Source organism: Grus americana, chromosome 7, assembly GCF_028858705.1.
Source record: "Grus americana isolate bGruAme1 chromosome 7, bGruAme1.mat, whole genome shotgun sequence".
NCBI classification, from domain to species: Eukaryota; Metazoa; Chordata; class Aves; order Gruiformes; family Gruidae; genus Grus; species Grus americana.
The window spans coordinates 16,051,206-16,070,166 of NC_072858.1; the positions used below are offsets into that span (position 1 = coordinate 16,051,206).

At 62.9% G+C, this 18,961-nt stretch overlaps 1 protein-coding gene across 1 annotated transcript in view; it reads right to left on the bottom strand.

Annotated features, from left to right (window-relative positions):
* Window positions 1-51: 51 nt before the first annotated feature.
* The window catches only part of SLIT1 (slit guidance ligand 1), a 62,926-nt gene continuing 44,016 nt past the window's right edge, over window positions 52-18,961 (bottom strand). The window contains exons 5-37 of the mRNA XM_054832324.1: window positions 17,586-17,657; window positions 17,387-17,458; window positions 16,932-17,003; window positions 16,450-16,613; window positions 15,894-16,041; window positions 15,331-15,402; window positions 14,992-15,063; window positions 14,809-14,880; window positions 14,544-14,687; window positions 14,245-14,408; window positions 14,108-14,131; window positions 13,496-13,640; window positions 13,282-13,356; window positions 12,912-13,055; window positions 12,462-12,605; window positions 12,174-12,340; window positions 11,220-11,352; window positions 10,049-10,117; window positions 9,583-9,654; window positions 9,258-9,329; window positions 8,899-8,970; window positions 7,237-7,400; window positions 6,729-6,853; window positions 6,419-6,516; window positions 5,498-5,637; window positions 5,063-5,156; window positions 4,759-4,896; window positions 4,162-4,399; window positions 3,940-4,070; window positions 3,691-3,845; window positions 3,337-3,625; window positions 2,431-2,642; window positions 52-2,353 (exon numbers count right to left, since the gene is read on the bottom strand). Of these exons, the coding sequence (XP_054688299.1) occupies window positions 2,109-2,353; window positions 2,431-2,642; window positions 3,337-3,625; window positions 3,691-3,845; window positions 3,940-4,070; window positions 4,162-4,399; window positions 4,759-4,896; window positions 5,063-5,156; window positions 5,498-5,637; window positions 6,419-6,516; window positions 6,729-6,853; window positions 7,237-7,400; window positions 8,899-8,970; window positions 9,258-9,329; window positions 9,583-9,654; window positions 10,049-10,117; window positions 11,220-11,352; window positions 12,174-12,340; window positions 12,462-12,605; window positions 12,912-13,055; window positions 13,282-13,356; window positions 13,496-13,640; window positions 14,108-14,131; window positions 14,245-14,408; window positions 14,544-14,687; window positions 14,809-14,880; window positions 14,992-15,063; window positions 15,331-15,402; window positions 15,894-16,041; window positions 16,450-16,613; window positions 16,932-17,003; window positions 17,387-17,458; window positions 17,586-17,657 (4,198 nt within the window). The 3' untranslated portion in view covers window positions 52-2,108. The remainder of the gene's footprint in view (window positions 2,354-2,430; window positions 2,643-3,336; window positions 3,626-3,690; window positions 3,846-3,939; window positions 4,071-4,161; window positions 4,400-4,758; window positions 4,897-5,062; window positions 5,157-5,497; window positions 5,638-6,418; window positions 6,517-6,728; window positions 6,854-7,236; window positions 7,401-8,898; window positions 8,971-9,257; window positions 9,330-9,582; window positions 9,655-10,048; window positions 10,118-11,219; window positions 11,353-12,173; window positions 12,341-12,461; window positions 12,606-12,911; window positions 13,056-13,281; window positions 13,357-13,495; window positions 13,641-14,107; window positions 14,132-14,244; window positions 14,409-14,543; window positions 14,688-14,808; window positions 14,881-14,991; window positions 15,064-15,330; window positions 15,403-15,893; window positions 16,042-16,449; window positions 16,614-16,931; window positions 17,004-17,386; window positions 17,459-17,585; window positions 17,658-18,961) is intronic.

Sequence of the window (18,961 nt, forward strand, 5' to 3'; positions counted from 1 at the left end):
GAGCACCAGCTGCCCCCCTTTTCCCCACCAGGAAAGAAGAGGCCAAGCCTCTGAATGAATAAATGTCATGTTCACATGGAAGACAACATAGACAATACCAAACATCTCCTAAAACAATACAGCCTCTGCCAGCGGAAGGATGCTGAGCACCTCCCTCGCCAGCCTAGTACAAACCAGCGTCTTCAACAGTGACACACACAAACCCCACGGGCCAAACAAAGCCACCGTCATTTTCCTGCCCAGTAGCATCTGTAAACAAAAAGAAAACATCATTTGTTGACCCCGAACATATAAAAATACTATAACAAAATGAAATACAAATATATATTAGAATCTGTAAGTATTCTGTATAAAGAGATACTTTAGCGGTTAGCTTACAGCAAGAACAGAAACACAACACAACCAAGCCCTGGCCGGGCCACGGGCAAAATGAGACACATCCCGGCTCCTCTGTGCGGCAGAGGGGGCTCCTGTGGAGAGGGTGCTTGTGGCAGAAACACATCCCCATGGTGGTGGGAATGTCCCGGATGCCGGTGGTGAGCAGGGATGGTGATGGCACCCACGAAGCTGGCTGTACCCGGTGGAGATGCCCGGAGCCTGGCTGCAGCCGGTGGCGCAGACCTGAAGCCGATGTGCTGGAGCAGTGAGATGGAGGAACCGGGGGCTGCAGCCCTGGGATGAGTTTGTCGGCCCAAGTGGTTATGCACTGTCCAGCTGCGTGCGGTGTCCCAGGTCAGGCCCCCACCATCCTTGGTCCCCGTGGGCGTAGAAGCGATGCTGCAGAGGTCGGGTGCATGTGACACCAGCACGGGCTCCCTATGCTGCACCGGTGCTGCCCCTGCTCCCACACCAGCACAGCACATCCAGTGTGGGCTTTGAGGGGTGCTGCCCAGGCACCAGCACCCAAGTCCAGGAGCTGGTGGAACCTGTCCTGGCAGTGGTGTTGGCTCCAGGCTTGGGCATCTTCAGCCGGCCCCAGCACCCACAAGGCTGAAGCCCCGGCACTGGGCACAGCAAGCCCACACCCTGGCTGTCCCAGCAGCCTCCTGCCCAGCTCGCTGTGCGGGGGGACATGGGGCACCTCTATTCAGCTGCAGAGCTCTCCCCAGGGCTGAGCCTGGAGGAAAGGGGTTCCCATGCCACCCCGTATGGCTCCCACCTCTGAGCAGAGCCACCTGGCTGGGCTGGGGGCATTCAGGACCTCTGCATTAACGACACAGTACTGGACCATGGAGTGCTGGTACCCCCACAGACATCTGTACCCCACTGCCCATGACCCACTCAGTGCTCCTGGGACCACCCTGGTCCTGGTCCACCCAGCATGGCCTCAACACCACCACACTGGGCTGGAGCCATGCCCCGTGCACCCCAGAGCCCATTCGGCAAGCACAGCCCAGGGGTGCTACTGGTGGGTCAGGCTGTGGCCATGGAGCTGGTGACATTATTTCGGGTGCTCTGGGCTCCAGCACCCTGGCCATGGCACCAGGGAGCTGCTCACTGCAGCTGCCATCAGGGCAATGGAAGGTCCTCAGCAGGGAGGCCAGGGCTGCCGGAGGAGATGACAGGGAGCCGGGCTCTGGGCTCGCCAGGCTGTGCAGCCTTCTGCCAACCCCAGCTTGCCACGGCCCGCGAGGCTCTGCCACATTAGGCCCCTCTGCTCCGGCCCCAGGTGTTGGAAAAGCTCCCGGCTCGCCCAGCTGGATGCAAGGGATGGGGCTGCCAGGGAGGGGACACGCATGGGGACACCGGCACTGCCCTCCGGGGCTGCACCGAGGTGAAGGCAGAGCACCACAGGGAGCAGAGAGGGAGCAGCTGGGCAGAGCGCCCACCCCATATCCACACATCTGTGTAGCTGCAGTTCTTAAAAAAGTTCTCTATCTACACATTTGCTTTGTTTGTGGGGTTGTTTTTTTTTTTTTTTCTGTTTTGTTTTTTTTTCCCTCCCAACCCTCTAGATGCAACAGCTCTACCCTCTGCCGGGCTCCTCCAATGCAGCTGCAGTTCGGGAACACCCGGACAGCAGCACTGTGGCTGCAGGGCAAAGCGAGGTCCTTGGCTCCGAGGGGGGCTCCCCACCGGCTCCCCGCCTCTCCGGGGCCGGTGGCCGCTCACAGGCACTGGCTGCAGCCGCACTTGCTGGGCTTCTCCACCTCCTCCACGAAAGTCGCACCATTGCTGCACTCGAAGGCATACTTCCTGCGTCTGAGCCGTAGCTCGGTGCAGCAGCCAGCGCTGGGGCCGCCGCAGGACCCCCGGCATTCCACCCAAGCCACTGGCCGCGTCGTCTGGCAGATGGCGTAGCCCCGTTGCACCTGGTGGTAGTCCCGCACCGGCTCCCCGCGGCACTCCGGCTCTGCAGGACAGCAATGCTCAGCCCAGCGTCCCCGCGTGGGGCTGCCCACCCTGGGCACCCACCTCCCCAGCGCCTACCTTGGTCGCAGAGGGCTCCGGCATAGCCACTGTGACACTCGCAGATGGGCTGGCCACCCGGGGTGAGGCGGCAGTGGCCGTGGACGCAGGGCCGCCGGTGGCAGGGGTCGGGTGGCTCGGCGGGCTGGTTGCAGAGGGCGCCCTCGTAGCCCTCACGGCACTGGCAGCTGTAGGAGAGGGCGTCGAGGGGCAGGCACAGCCCATGCACGCACCTGCGGGCACCCAGCGCCGTCAGGTACCCACCGGCACGGCACCAGCACGCATGGCCCACCAGCACAGAGCGTGGCAGGGCTCAGCACCCGCACGGCACCGGCACAGTATTGCACAGGGAACGACGTGGCGCTGCCGTGGCACGGCACTGGTACGGCACAGCCGTCCTGGCACGGCACTGCCACAGCAGCGGTGTGGCTCTGGCATGGCACCACCAGCACGGTACAGCCCCGGCACGACTCAGTGCTAGTGGCAGGGCATGGCACCGGCACTGACCTGGGGTGGCGGACAGCCAATGGGAGGGGAGGGCAGGGCAGGCAGTGAGGAGGGACAGCCAATGGGAGGGGAGGGCAGGGCAGGCAGTGAGGAGGGACAGCCAATGGAGAGGGCAGGGATGAGAGGGGTGGCCAGTGAGGGGCAGCCAATGACAAGGCAGCCAATGAGGAAGGGGCAGCCAACGAGCTGGCAGAGTGGGGCAGTTGTGGTGGGGCACCCAATGAAGTGGGGCTGCCAAAGACCCAATGGGGTACATGGAGCACTGTGAGGCAGCCAATGGGTCAGGAGAATCGCTGTGGGGCAGCCAATGGGGCAGTGCTGTTGCTGCAGGACAGCCAATGAGGCAGATGGGTCACTGCAGGGCAGCCAATGAGGGCAAGGCCATTGCTGTGGGGCAGCCAATGGGATGGGGGCACTCACTTGTGCCCCTGGCAGGGGCCGTCACGGGGCTGGTCGCAGTGGGGCCCGTCCCAGCCAGGCTCGCAGTGGCAGACGGGACCCTGGGCGCCGGCAGGCTGGCAGATGCCATGTAGGCAGTAGAGCTTGCGGCAGGGCTCACAGCCCGGCACCACCCCTGGCGTCATCCGTGTCTTGGTGAAGTCCTGCAGCTCGTTGTTGATGTAGAGGTTGCGGATGCACCCGTGGAAGCTGGTGCCATTGAGGAGCTGCCAGAGGCGGAAGGCGGCTGAGTTGACGTCCACGGGCATCCCTGTGGAGAACAGGGCTGTCAGCATGCCTGGCTGCCCCCCGCCATCCCCCCGGCCCCTGTCCTACCTCCCACGTAGAGAGGGGCCTCGCTGTTCAGCGTGTAGTGCTTGCCCGAGTTGTCCATGGTCATGGGGCTGCCGCCATCGATGGAGAGGTTCACCATCTGGTCAAAGGTCACCAGCTCCACTGTGTGGAACTGCCCATCATTGATGGTCTCGGCGCTGGTGAGGAAGGTTGGGTCAACAGGGAGCCACCCCCAAAGCCTGTCCAACGGGGGTGGCGGTCCCCGGTGAGCGGGGAAGGGATGGCAGGTACCTGTAGATGGCCGAGCTGGGGTGGGTGCCAGGGTCGTAGCTGACCCTGACATGGCCCTGGTACAGCTCCACGGCCATGTGGTCACTGTCACCGTTGTAGAGCAGGATGCCGTTGCCTTCAGCCGTGGAGACCTAGCAGGGGGAGAGGTGGGAACCCATCCACATCCCTGGGACAGCACCCCCCTGCCACCCCCCAGTGACCCCACACCCCCCCAGCCCTCACCTGCAGGGTGATGTTGGCCCGGGGCCAGTCCTGCAGGTCAGTGAACTGCAGGTATGTGTCACGGTCCACGAAGTTGACGCTCAGTAGCTTCTCGCACTTGGGGCCGCCAAAGCCGGGCAGGCACTGGCAGAGGGCACGGGTGCCCCGCTCCACGCATGGGGCTCCATTCTGGCACTCGGCTCGCTCGCAGAGGCCAGGCTGGCCAGCGGCACGGGGTGGCATCTCGCAGAGCTGGCCACTGCGGAGCCAAGGGTGCTGCTGGGCATGGGGCTGGGAAAGCACCCTACCCACTGCCTACTGCCCCATGGGGCTCTGACAGCACCACCCTGTTTTGGGGTCCCCAGGGAGGTTCTCTAGCCAGCGGCATCAGAGGGATGCTGAACCCTGCCCTGGGGTCCCTCCACAGGGATGCTGGCTCCCTGCAGCCTCCATCCCTGGAGACCCACACCCCCAGCCCCACTCCTTCCTCTTGCATTGGGATGGATGGATGGATGGATGGAGGGACGGACAGATGTGAGTCAGGACTGGTCCCTCTTGCACAGTGACATGTAACCACCCCCATGACCTCCCAGTGCCCTCCCATCTCCCTGGCTGTACCTGTAGCCCTCGGTGCAGAGGCAGGAGTAGCCGTTCACCTCGTCCAGGCAGCGGGCATTGTTCTGGCACCGGTGGTCCTGGCAGTCGTCGAAGTCCTCACTGCAGTTGCTCCCCACGTAGCCGGGCACACACTCACACCTGGGACAGGCGGGGGGCTCACGGCCGCCCCTTCCTTTCCCGCCTGCTCCTCCCGGCGTCCCCCTCCCCATGCCCCCTCGCCAGCCTGCCAGCTGCAGCCTCCCAGAAGCAAACACCCATCCCGCTGGGCAGACAGGAGAAAGCAGCTTGGAGATGGGGGGCTCACCTGGGCCCCTGGCTGGTGGAGATGCAGGTGGAGCCGTGCTGGCATGGGCTGAGCTCAGCTGAGCAGAAATCCGGTGGCTGCTCACAGAAATCCCCTGTGAGACAGAAAAGAGGGTGCCAGGGGGTGCCCAGCCTGCTCCCTGCACAGCTCCAGGAGCAGAGGGCATCCCTGGACCCCGCAGGGCAGGAGGAGCCCATGGGGGGCTCAGCTCAAGGCAGGGAGCCATCAAGCCCGCAGCTTGCACAGCCACGGGCACAGAGCTCTGCTGTGCCAGAGGCAGCTCTCGCCCCAGAGTAGCCCAGAGACCACAGTGAGGGGCACCGAGATGGCAAGCAGAGGAGCTATTAGCCCTCCCAGGTGGAAGGGAGAAATGCTGGGCACATCCCCCTGCCAGGCCCGTAAGGTTTGGGGATGGCTAGCCCTCATTGCGGGTACCTGTGTAGTGGGCAGGGCACAGGCAGGTGTAGTTGGTGGCACTGGGCACACAGGAGCCCCCGTTCTCACAGCTGTGCTCCTTGCAGGGGTCACTGGTGCTGCGGCAGCTCGGGCCCCCGAAGCCCACCGGGCACAGGCACCTGCCACGGGACATGTGGCAGCGTCAGAGGGTGGGAAATGGAGCGTTTTAGGGCAGTTCCCTCAAAAACGCAGGCACAGGACCTTGGTGCAGAGCATGCATGCCGAGAGGCTCCGGGAAGCAGAGTCTGGTGCCCCCTCGCCAAACACCGGGCGCAGGGGAGGATGGCATCCACCATGAGGATGCTAAGTTGCCATGACAACGGGCTGAGAGGCCACTCAGCGCGGGGGGGGGGCAGGCGGCTGTGCATCCCACCTCCTCGCCCCCGGCCTGCCTCTATTTTCAGCCGCTAATTGCACCCCAGTTCCCAGAACAGCTGAAGCGTTCAGGGTAGCGAGGGTTGCGCAGGGGCGCAGCAGCCCCGCAGGGAGCGGCAGTGACCCCAGGGCCACATCCTGCCCCATCCCGCACAGCGAGCCCTGCTGCAGCAGCCAGATCCCAGCCCCAAATCCCGCTGCCCTCTGCCTCCCCATACCTCCCGTGGCAGTGGGACCCCCTCTCCCCCTGACACCCTCGGCCCAGAAGCCTGCAGTGCTGGGGGGCATGGGGAAGTGGAGCCAGCGCTCAGCCTTGCTGGCAGTGTGCTGGCAGGAGGTGTGGGCAGGGCTGCAGAGAGCAGGCAGCATGGGCTGGAGCTGCCAGGTGAATGCAATATGCCAGCAACATGCCCAAGGGAGCACGCAGGAGGGGAAGGAAGCATCCAACTTTATCTCTGTGGGATGCCAGCACTTCACACCACTGCCCAAATGCCCGTCTTCTGTGGGCTCCCATCCGGCACTCACCTGAAGCCAGCTCCTTCCCCCTCCTGGGGCTGGCAGGTCCCCCCGTTGGCGCAGGGGTTGGAGGAGCAGGTGCTGAGCGCCACCTCGCAGTCCCTGCCCTGGGAAAGGAGGGAGAGGTGGGAGCGAGGAGGGTGCCACAGCACCGGCTCCCCCTGCCCTGTCCTGCTTGGCGGGGCACTGCGGTGTGCAGAGAGGGGGGACGGCCCTGCAGGCAGTGAGCCCTGGGGGCACAGCAGAGGCCTTGTGCTGCCCCCTTCCCCTCTGCAGGGCTGGGTCCCCCCAGGCTGGGGACCCCCCAGGACCAGGGTACCTTGTAGCCGCTGGGACAGGTGCAGCGGTAGAAGCCGAGGGGGTCATTGTGGCAAGTGCCCTGGTTCTGGCAGGGGCTGGAGAGGCAGGGGTTGCACTTGGCCTGGACACTCAGGGCAGGCGGACCTGCGGGACAGGAGGCATGGAGATGACCATGAGTGGGAGGAGTGATGGGGAGGTGTCCATTTGTTGGCACCGACCCTGGGGGGGAAGAGTCCCAGTCATGGCTGGGAGCAGAACCTGCCCTGCCGAGGGGCTGTGCACCACGCAACGAACAGCCACGAATTTGCTCAGTCACCGGGGACATGCCACCAGCCAGGTAAGGGGACAGAAGCATCCCAGTCACCCTCCTCCACAAGGCAGCTCAACAGATGAAATGCTGGAGTCTCCCAGACTCACAGAGCATCGCCCAGCTGGGCGTGGGGCAGGAGGCAGCCCAGCTCCCCACGGTGCCTGCTGCCCTGCCTGAGGGCATGGATGGACAGACAGACAGCGAGGTCACTTCTCACCTTGGCACTCAAACTTCTTGGCAGGGGTGGTGAGCAGCAGCTTGCCTTCCATGTCAGGGGGCCCAGCACAGCGGGCGATGCCTGGCTCCTTGTACCCTGTCTTGACCCAGCTGGAGAGCCAGCGCAGGTTGCAGCTGCAGTACAGGGGGTTGGCCCCGATGGCTCTGCAGGGGGAGGAAAGGCAAAACTGCACCCACTGCCCCGGGCAGGGAACTGGGCTCAGAGACCTTGGGAATGGGACAGGACTTGGTCACTTGGCTGGGCTGCCTCCACCTCCAGACCAACCAGAGATACTGTCCACAGTGGGAGGACCAGGGCACGTGCTCAGCCCCTCACCGGTGCCCAGTGGATGACCCTCCTGCCAGCCCCACAGCCCATGCAGTGCCCCGTGGCTCCATGTTGGGGCTCTCCTCTGGCTGCCCGCACAGAAATCCCCAGGGGTCCCTCTCCAGCACTCGAGCAAAGCACCTTGGGGCTGTGCAGAAACAACAGGACCATCACACGGGAGCTGCGGGGCCAGCCTGGGCTCTGCTGTGCAAGCCTGCAGGGCAGGGACACTGGAGTGGGCTGCCGGGGACAAGCAGCAGGTGACAGCCGGAGCCCGTGGGGACGGTACTGGGGAAGAGCAGGAATCGCTCTGAGACAGTAGGAGGAGGAGGGAGGGTTGCTCTGCTCCATAGCAGGGCAGGGATGACATGGGACACTGAGGGGTTTGATGCATCTTTGCATCCTCCTTCACTGCAAAGGTCAGCGGTGATGGAGGGCTGGTGCGATCGACACCTGTGACGAAGGAAGGAGACGGCAGCCCAGAAGGCAGGCGGCAGGGACGGCAGATCTGCTGGGGCTGACAAACCTGGTCCTACTGCACCGACAGCGCCGGCTGGTGACACAGCTCAGCCCTGCGGGAGCTGGCAATGCCAGCTGGCAATGGCAAAGGCAGCACCGTGCTTCAGCAAGGGAAATCGGTGAAGAGCCGGGGAAGACCAGACCAAACAGTTTAACTGCTGCTCCCAAAAAATGCAGGGAGGCCAGGATCGGGAATCAAGATGCTCTCCGCAGGCTGGAGGAACAGCCTCAGAGCCCCAGCATGCCAGGAGCAGAACCAGACACTGGCAGGTGGGTGGGAACAGCTTAGCAGGGACAGGGAAGGGACCAAAAAGTCACTGTGAGCAAAGCTGAACCCCCACCACAGGCAGTGGATATGGGGCTGCACTCCTGGGTCTCCCTCAAAGAGGGGCTGAAACACTGGCACCAGCAGGAGGATGCTTAATGACAGATTTGGGGGTGCTGCTGCAGGGAAGCACCCTGGCAGGAGGCTAACAACAGGCTGGCATGGGTCAGAGCAGCCCCTGTCAACCCACGGCCACGCCAGCACCTTGCATGGCTTGACCTGTGTGTTAGGGGACCCGGGGGACCTGGTGGGGTGGGGGGGACTCCATGCCACCTCTAGCCAGGACCATAGTTATCCATGCCTGGACCTGGGAGCTGAACAAGGGGAGGGCAGGCACGGCACTGCCCCACAAATGTTGCTCCAAGTTCCAGCCCAGAGAAGAGGAGAGGAGGCAGCTCAGCCCCCAGAGAAGCTGGGCTCAGCCCCATGGTTTTTAGAGGTCTCCTGAGCCTGCATCCAGCCCTGGGCCCTGTGGAGTGGGACATACTCACAGGTGGGACAGAGAGGTGACGTCTGCAAAGATGCCCTCGGGGAGGCTGGAGATGTCGTTGCCATGGAGAGACCTGCAGAGAACAGAGGGTCCTGTGATCCCCACAGCTCCAGGGTGGGTAGCAAGGACCACAGCCAGCTGGGCTGCCCCCACCCCACTGGTCCAGGTGGGGGTGGCAGAGCTGGACCCCACCACACTGTCACTGTTGCAAACGCACCATCAGCTCTGAGAGGCTGATGCATCTCCCCTTGCTCCTCCTGCAGCCTGTACCCTGCCTGCTTGCACCCAGCTCCAAGCTGGCACAGGGGACACAGGCGGCAGCAGAGAAGGGGCCAAGCAGGACTGGGGGCAGGTACTTACAGCAGCCGGAGGGAGCGGAGGCCCTCGAAGGCCAGCGGCGGGATGCACTGCAGGGAGTTGTAGCTGAGGATCCTGTGGAAGGGAAGGAGGAGGCAACACAGCGCCAGGGGCACCCCCATGTGTGCTGCAAGAAGCCCACCCTGGGCTGCATGCTCCCCCGGCCACTCCATACACGAGCTCCAGCTCAAACCACAGCTTCACCCAGGTGGAGGGGGGAGACCCCGGTGTCCCCAGCACCCCCCATCTTTGGGGTCCCCTAGGAGCAGCCCCCTGCAGCTCAGCTGGGCTGCAGCCTGGCATGGCACGCGGCAGGGACCGCACTTACAGGGTGGTGAGCTGGCTCATGTTGGTGAAGGAGGAGTTGCTCAGGGAGCTGATCTTGTTGTTGCTCAGATCACTGGAAAACAGAAACCCCAGGGGCTGGAGCCAGCCGGGCCCCGTCCCCTGTCACTGCTCCCCCACACCGCTCATCTGCAGTGGGGTGCAAACAGCAGCACAGCACGGCCTCCAAGGGAGCAGAAGGGCTGTCACACAGGGTGCTGGCAGCAATGCCACTGTCACCCTCTGCCCCATGTCCAGCCCCAGCAGAGGCTGTGAGCACCCAGGGGCTGAGCATCACTGCCAGCCAGCTGTGTCCCAGTGTGGAGGGGGGATGCAGAGGGCTGTCAGGGGTCCCTGCGCACTGCCAGGCCCTTCCTCAGGATCATCCACCACGGGGACAGCCCCTGTCCTCACCCACAGGTCCCAGCGGTGGGGACTGGCTGCCTGGGCTCCTGCTCCCGGCTACTTACACAAGCTGCAGGTACTTGAAGGTGGAGAGCTGCCCCGGGACCTGAGTGAACTGGTTTCCATCCAGGTAGCTGCAAGGAAGAGCAAAAGCACCTCGGAGCAGCAGAGAAGCAGGAGGTCCCTCCCCCTGCCCTCCTGTTCCTCCTGCACAGACATCCCCATGGACTTTGGGCTGCAAGGAGCATCTCCAGTGTCACGTCCCTCCTGGCACTCAGGTCCTGTGGGGCTACTGGGGGACCCCTCAGCTGGTGGGGGAGCCAGTGTACGAGCACATTAGCATGCCCGGGGGTTCTGCGTGTGGGTCCCCAGGGGCAGTCTCCCAGCAGCCTGTGCGTGCGAACGCAGCCAGCCATGTGCTGCGTTTACACATCCAATGTGAGCGTGGGCGGCCGTAACCGTTCCCAAGGCATGTGTGAGAGAGCGCGGAGGATGTGGGGAGAGGAGGGATGTGTGAGACAGCGCAGGGCTGTGAGGGGGTGGTATACATATGCATGTACACAACCAGTCTCTATGCACCCTGCACACAGGACTTGCTGCCGTCCCCCATCCCAGATGGGTGCAGAGCCCCTTTTGCAGTGACACACACATCCAGACCCACCACAGCTCCTTGGGCATCTCCCTGACACCCGCGCTGATGGGTGGCTGACCCCAGGCAAAGCACATCCCATTGCCCATGTGCTCAGAGCTGGGGCTGCCAAGAGCATCCCTGCAGCCACGGTGAAAGGTGACAGCAGAGAGGGGCCGGGGAGCTGGCAGAGGCAGGGTGGCTCCATCCCTGTCGCTCATGGCAGGCTGCTGGGGACCACAGAGCCCTGGACTGCATGGCTGCCTGGGGACCGCAGCTGCAGGGGGTGGCTGTCCCGCGCTGCCCCCTCCCAAGGGCCAAAGAGCAGGGACCCGGCTGCTGTGACAACACCCCTTGCACATCACCCTGGGTAGCCCTGAGTCAGCACTGAGACTCTTGCTGAGCCCCTTGCTGGGGTCGGGGCTGGACAGAGTGCCTTGGCTGGGTGGGGGGTCCTAATCCCACTACCCATCCAGGATGGGGGTGTGGGTGGGTGCATCTCTGCCCCAACACCTGCAACCCCACAGCAGAGACCCACACACACACACAAAGAGCCGCAAAGTCGCTGGCAGTCAGGGGGAAAGCCTGGGCACCCGCCCCCCACTCACAGCTCTGTGACATTCTTGGGGATCCCCTTGGGCAGGGCCTTGAGGTGCTTGTTGCTGCAGCGGACGACAGTGTCGAGGCAGGTACACTCCTGTGGGCACTGGGGCCGGGGGATGCAGCTGGTCTCCTCCTGACCTGCACCAGGCACAGAGAGCCACACGTCATCAGAGCCCACCCTGAAGAAGGGGTTCAGCCCTGCAAATCCTCCTGAAATACCCCCCCTTCACCCGTCCCCCAGACACAGGCTAGAGGGAGAGGTGCCTGCGCCGAGCAGCCAGCATTGCTTCCCCTTTCCCACCGCGGCGCTGGGCTCCTGCGGGAGAGGCGTCCCCAGGACGACCGTATGTTATCTCACACCGTTAGGAAAGGCGCAGGATGCAACCCTTCAGTCTTTGACATGATGGAGGAGGGAAAGCAGAAGAAATGATGATTTGTTTGTAAATATTTTCCAGAGGGCTCAAAAGCTGTTCTAAATTAAAAAAAAAATTTAAAAAAGGCTTTTCTCTCAACATGCGCACTCCCCGCCTGCTCCGTCTGTCCAGTTCTGGCATGTGTGCGGGGCTGGGAAGGGAAGGATGGAAGGAGCAGGATGAATCCCGGTGGGCTTTGCCTACACATCTGCTCCTGCCAGCACCCAGGGCACAGCATGTGCCAACAGGGACCTGCCTACGCACAAGGGCCATGGGGTGCAGTGGGTGCTAACTCTTCTTCCGGCTTCAGAGCAGCTCGTGGGTATTTGAGTGCAGCCCTAAGGGCTGGGTACCAGGGAGGGAAACTCATGCATCATTAGGGGAGCATGTTAACGGGCTGAGGGACCCCCCGAGCTACCGGCTTGCCGCGGGGCACTGCCGAACATCCCGGGAGCAGGGATGGTGCTGGGAAAGGGAGCGTGGTGCCAGCCTGGGAGGAGCAGCCCGGTTCCCCTCACACCCGGCTCCATGGGGCCCGTGAGTTACCTTCCTCACACCTGAAGTCGGGGAAAGCCACGTCCTGGAGTGGAATCTGCCGGAGGAAGTCGGGGTTTTGGCACCGCGGGTTCCCCGTCACAATCTTCCTCTTGCGCAGCCAGTCCCCCAGCCAGGCCAGCTGGCAGTTGCAGTTGAAGGGGTTGGCAAGCAGGTTCCTGCACACGGGAGCGAGCACGAGGGCATCACCTGAGCAGCCACCAGGCAAGGGGACCCTCTGCAGCCCCTTGCTGTGATGGGGACAGCTTGGCAGCATCCCCCCTGGGGCCCAAGACGTACAGCGTGGAGAGGGACTGAAGTGTGTCAAAAGCACCCGGTGCGATGGTGCTGATCTGGTTGTCGTAGAGGGAGAGCAGGCGGACATTGCGCAGCCCTGTGAAGCTGTCGTTGTGGATGCAGCTGATGCGGTTGTTCCTCAGCATCCTGTGGAGGGAAGGGGACGAGGGCACCTAATGACCCAGGCGGGTGCCATGGGGAAAACCCACCTTGGCAGTGCCCAGGCTGTGCCCACCTCGCTGCCATGCAGCAGGACGAGCCTGAGCCAGACCCTGAGCAGCAAAAACCAGCCCCTGCCCCAGCCAGTGGACGGGTAAGGTGCTCCTGAGCCGGGCCTGCAGCGATGCCGACAGCACCAGCCTGGCAGCACGGGCAGGGCAGGGGAGCAAGGAGCAGGGGAGCAAGGAGTGGGGGCATCCCCATCCCTGTGCCCATGGTGGAGGGGGAACTCACAGGGTCCTCAGCCCGTCTAGGCCTCTGAACATGCCACTCCGCACTGACTCCAGCTGGTTGACAGTGAGGTGCAACTCGCTGACGGAGGATGCCCCCTCAAACGCCCCGTCCTCGATCTCAGACACCTTGTTGTTGCTGAGGTTGCTGTGGAGAAGGGAAAGCAGGCTGGGATGGGGGGCTCTGCCATGGTCTCATCCTGAACCCTGCCTCTCCCAGGTCCCAGCAAGCATGCCGTGATGCCCTCAGGGGACCCTTGGGTTGGGACATGCCCCCCATTTCATGCCCCAGGCTGCCCTGGCATCAGGACCCCCACACGTGCCTTCCCAGCCCCTGGGCACTCCCGATGGGGCTGTGCCTTCCCTATACTCACATCTTTTTCAGATGTGGGAGTTTCTTGAAGATGCCGGTGGCCTCCAGGACGGAGATTTCATTGTTGTTCAGGCGCCTGAGGTGGGCGGCAGGGAAAAGAGCTCAGGAGATGGCTGCGAAGGGCCTGGCACAGACCAAACCCTGAGCCAAACCCCAGCGCTGGCGATGCTCCGGCTGCAGGAGGGAAAGCGGGGTGGGAGGGAAGAGGTTCTTACAGCTCGGCCGTGGACTGCGGGATGCGCTCTGGGATCTTGGTGAGCTTCAGGTTGGAGCATTCGACCACACCAGATTCACAGCGGCACTTGGGGGGGCAGATGACGTCGCTGTTGCACTCGCTGCTCAGCTGGTAATCCTCTGTCCCTGCACACCGGCGAGGGCAGCATGGGCTCCCACAGGCAGCAGCATGGGGGCTGCACCTGCACCCCCCCCGATCCTCCCACATTCCCAGCCTGGCTCCGTCTCTTCCCCAGCTCTCCTCATCCTAGCCGCCGCACACATATTACTCCTCTCCAAGCCCAAAGCAGCTTCTCTGCAGGGAAATTTGTCCTGGGTACATGGGCCACTGCGCTGCCCACCACCCTCTCCCCCTCCTGCAACCAGAGCTGGACCCCAGGGACGTGCCTGTGCCCATCTGGATAGCAGCACGATGAGAGATGCTGGCACATCCAGGTACCCAGCACTTTTGTTACCGCAGCATCTGGGAACTCAGCAACCAGAAATGATGGGAAATGCAGCGTGGTTCTGCCAGGCCAGACCATGGGGCTCTGGCACAACCACCCCTGGCCCAAAGGGCACCATGCACACACGCGTGTGGCTCCTCCTCTTACCTGGGATGAAATACTGCTCTTTGGCTGTGGAGAAAAAAGCACATCAGCACCCCTGAGCACACAGACACCAGGCTGGGGCAGGGCTGAGGACAGCCGTGCCGCAAGGCACCCATGATGGGGACAGGGACAACTCTCACCCGAGCAGCGAAACTTCTTGCTCTTGATCTGGCCGATGCGTTTGTTGGCCAGGCGCCGGGGGCTGGCACAGCGGGCGCCGCTGGTCTCGATGGGGTTGGCACGGAGGAAGTCTGCCAGCCACTTCAGGTTGCAGTCGCAGACAAAGGGGTTCTGGGCCAGGTGCCTGTGCCAGGAACAGCGGGTGACACAGCGCCGGGGGCAGCGGGTGACTGCCAGCTCCAGCCCCGGCTACCTGCCACGATGCTTCCCCTCCCAGGCACCTGCCCACCCAGGCATCAGAGCTGGTGCAGACACTCACAGGGTCTGGATGGCCCGCAGAGAGGTGAAGGTGCCCTTGGCCAGGCTCTGGATCTTGTTGTCGTAGAGCGAGAGCAGCGAGAGGTTCTGCAGGTCCTGGAAGGTGTCTGCCCGCACGCAGTTGATCTTGTTGGCATTGAGGAGCCTGGCAGGGAGGGAGGGAGGTGAGACTGAGTTCCCCCTTCACTGCACCACGGGTGTTGGGGACCTCAGCCCCACTTCCTAGTGTCCCTGCAGAGCATCCCACCCAGCCACCAGCGCCTTACAGCAGCTGCAGGGCGAACAGTCCACTGAAGACGCCCTTGGGAAGGTCCGTGATCTTGTTGCCGTATAGCACCCTGGGAGAGGAAGGCTGGCGTGAGAATGATGGGGGGACTGGTGTGGGGCACGGTTCAGTGGGCACAGCATCCACCCCACCTCACCCCACACACCCTGGTGCAGGCACTTACAGGGAGTTCAGTGAGCGCAGTCCCTGGAAGGCGTCGGGGGCGATCTCTGAGATCTGGTTGTTGCTCAGGTCTCTGAAACCCAAAGCGAGAAGGTGGCCTGGACCCCTCTTCTCTTGACCCATGCCCCCATCCTTCTGCTGGGTCCAGGGAACCACCCCCAGCACCCTACATAGAGAGCTGGGGGTATCTGAGACCCCATCCCAGTGCTGCCATGTGGGGCACCCATGTCATGGCAAGTGCCCCATGCGTGTCGGAGTGGGGGGCCGCAGGTTCACTGCAGTGGACAGCAGGGTGAAGGGTGCTGGGGTTTGGGTGGGGTGGCAGGGGCTGCACACTTACATCCTCCGCAGCTTCTTGTAGGGGGAGAAGGCGCCTGGGGGGATGGACTTGATGCCGTTGAGCTCTAGGCGTCTGCAAAGAGAAAAGGCAGAAGTGAGGGCTGTAGGGCTGGCTGAACCCCAGCACCCCATTGACAGGGCTGGGGGGCTCCAAGATCCCCAGGCTTGCAGTAAGTTACCCCAACAGAGTGGCACCGTCACCCCACCAACAGCTTGTAGCCTGTGGTCAGGGAGGGGTGCCATGGGTGGGAGAACCATGCTGGCTGGGCAAGGGGAGCACCTCCGCCCCCCCCCAGCACCCTGGGTCTGGGGGTGCCTGCTGCCTCCCATGTGCTCTGTGTGCCATCCCGGCAGGGGCTTTGCTCCGTAATTGGATTCCCCTAAGGAGATTATTTCTCTATTTACATTTTTAATGCAGCTAAATCCAGGGCTAAATCTGGGCAGCATGGGAGAAGGGCAAGGCATGCCGCCTCGCGGGGTGGCTGAGCTGCAGGGCTTGCCCCCGTGTCCCCACTGCCTCGAGCCACCCAGAGCCCGGCGGTGACGGCACAGGACCGTACTCACATCTCCGTCATGGTCTCGGGCAGGTTGGCGGGGATGGCTGTCAGCCCCTTGCCCCGACAGTCCACGATGCCGTTGCTGCAAGTGCACATGGCTGGGCAGGAGCCAGAGGACAAGCTGCAGAGCTGGGCACGTGCCAGGTCCGTTTGTCCTGCCGGGGAAGCAGCCAGAATGGGAGTCACGAATTGCTGGGCCAGGCGGGTGGATGGCAGGACCCCGAGGAAGGGACCCTGGTGACAGCTTGGGGTGCTGGGAGAGCTTCTGGCACCCTTGAGTGGGTGCACAAGGTCCTGCCTGGTGCGCCTCAACCCTGTGCAAAAGGCACGCAGCTCCAAGGGCACAGACGGATGCACCCTTTATCACCCTGATAGAGCGGTGCTGTCCCCATGTTGTCCCCACACCAGGGACAGTGCTGACCTGAGCCGAGCCCATGGCGTGCATCCAGGCTCTGAGCTGGGGCATGTGGCAGGGAGTGGAGGTGGGCTGCATCGATGGGACAGGCATTGTCTCCCCCACCCAAGTCCCTGCCCTGGCACCTGCCGCCTCCCATCCCCCTCACCGGAGCAACTGAATTCGTTCTTCTGGATCTCGGCCACGTTGAGGCCACGGAGCTGGGCCGGAGCGGCGCACTGGGTGAAGAGCCCGATGGTGGGGCGCTGGCGTAGCCACTGTGAGAGCCAGGCCAGGTGGCAGTCACAGAAGAGGTGGTTGGAGTGCAGGCGGCTGCAGGCAGACGGGGCAGTCAGTGGCCATGGGATGGCTCCTGTCCATCACCCCCTGCCCTCCGGCTGCCCCAGCCTGGCTCATCCCAAAGGCTGGTGGCATACAGAAGGGGACACGGAGGTGCCCAAGAGCATCTGTGCCACTTGCCAAGGTCACCTTGCTTGGCAGCACTTGGGGATGCTCTGCAGGGGTGTCCCCTTCACGGTCTCCCCATGGAGCTGTCGTGGCACTGCTGAGCTGCCAGCAGCAGCGGCAGAGCTGGGGACATCCCACTCCAGCCCAGGGTGTCCCTCCCACCCCCACGGCTCCGGCACTCACAATGTCCGCAGCTTGGGCATGTGGTTGAAGCTGGACACGGGGATTGAAGTGATGTTGTTGTTATTCAGGGTCCTGCAGGAAGACAGAGGGGAGCAGGTCAGGGCAGCCAGGCCGTAAGTGGGAGCATGAGATGGTCCAGGTGGCACCAAACCCCTGGGAGCACAGGGTGGATGGACAGAGAGGCAAGGGATGGGGACAGCCTAAATCCCTGGCAGGGCTTCTTCCCTCCACAGCCAGCTGCAGGCAGGTGGACCCCCTGGGGCAGGATCAGGCCCTGGAGCACAGCTCCACAGCAGAGGTACCAGACCCCTGCTCAGCCCCTCCTTAGGGCCAGGGAGAGATGGCACAACAGGAATGTTCCTGCAGTGCCTCGGTGAGCGGGGAGCACCCAGGGATACCCTCACCCCATATGGGGCTTTTGGGCTGGAGGCTCCAGCCAGCCCCTGGTCACTTACAGGACCTCCAGCCCCCGCAGGGCGCGGAAAGCCCCATCCTCGATGCAGCTGATCTGGTTCTTGTCCAGTTGCCTGTGGGAGAAAGACAGAAGGAGCATTGCTGGGACGGAGAGCGACCAGTGGCTCCTGATGCCTCCTGCTGCCAGACCTGACCCCAAACTCTCCCATGCCACCCATGCCCATCCCTGCTGGGACTCACAGGTTCTTGAGGTCGGTGGCCCCACGGAAAGCTTTCCTGGGGATGGCCTGGATGAAGTTCTCACTCAGGTCCCTGCAGAAGAAAGAGGCAGGAAGGAAAATGAGCAGTGCCTGCAAAGCACCATGCCCCATGGGACCGGGGCGTCCACAGGCAGGGGCATGTCCTGGCACTCAGTGATCCCCCAGGGGCTCTGGGAAACTGTAATTTGGCTTCAGGTCCTTGTCTGCCCACTGTCCTGCTGGCCATCCCAAGGCGCGTCTGGCTCCATGCGAGGTGGCCGCAAGCGGCTGTGGCTCCCCATCACTGGTGCCCTGGCTCTGATAAGCAGAGCAGCAGGGCACAGCTCTGGTAAAACCCTCCATACTTAAATACCCTGTGACTGCTATAATTACAAGTCCCTGCTGATTAACTGGTAATTACACTTAGTGACTCCAGCAGGCATTCCCATGGAGTCTGCCCCGTACTTTAGAGGGCACAAATAATCGGGTCATTAATTACTTCATCACTACACAGCACCATCCATGTGATCACCCGCTCTGCAGTGCCGGGGTGTGCCAGGCCAGCACGGGCTCTGTGTTTGCAGGGCTGGCAGCAGGTCGGATCCCTGCCGTGCCTGGGCTGGCTTTTAACAACTATGGAGGCCAAAAATCTCACTGCAAAGTAGGGTCTGGATTGACCAGCTCAGCTCATCCCATCCTTTGGGGGACCTGCCTATTGTATTTGTGCCCCACGGCTCCCATGCTGCCCTTCCCTCTCCCACCCCAAGGGCCAGGAGCTCCTCCGAGCTTGGCAGGCACCTGCATTGCCAGCCGCCAGCACCATCCTGCTCCAGCCATCCCCGGGGCAGGAGGCCAACCCCCAGCTCCCTCCTGGCACAGGGAAACTGAGGCATGACATGGCATTTGTCCTATGTAGCAAGTCCATGGGCAAGTGGACTCCCCGTGCCCCATCTCCTCCAGAAAACAAGCTCAGCATGGTCCACAAGCTGCTTACAAAAGACCTGGAGGTCTCCAAACAGACGCTTCACCCCAGCCGAAAACTTCACTGCCATGACAGGGAAATGCTCCCAGAGGGAAGCACCAGCATCGCTTGCACAGATGCACGAGAAAAAGGAAAACTCGGAGATGGTGGGCTTCCCCAGACCTCCAGTGAGATGCCCAGTTAACCAAGGAGCTGCCATACGGTGCCAGAGCGATGCCCCAGCCCCTGCCCCCTGTGCACACTTTGTGGGGCAGGGGCTGGGGCATCGCTCTGGATCATTCCTGGGGAACCAAACCCGGCTGGCAAACCACCATTGCTGGGGTAAAGGGAGATGCCGCCCCTGGAAGGACCTAGGTTCCCGCGGGAGGTAAAGTCCTGCTCCCCTGCCAGCAGCC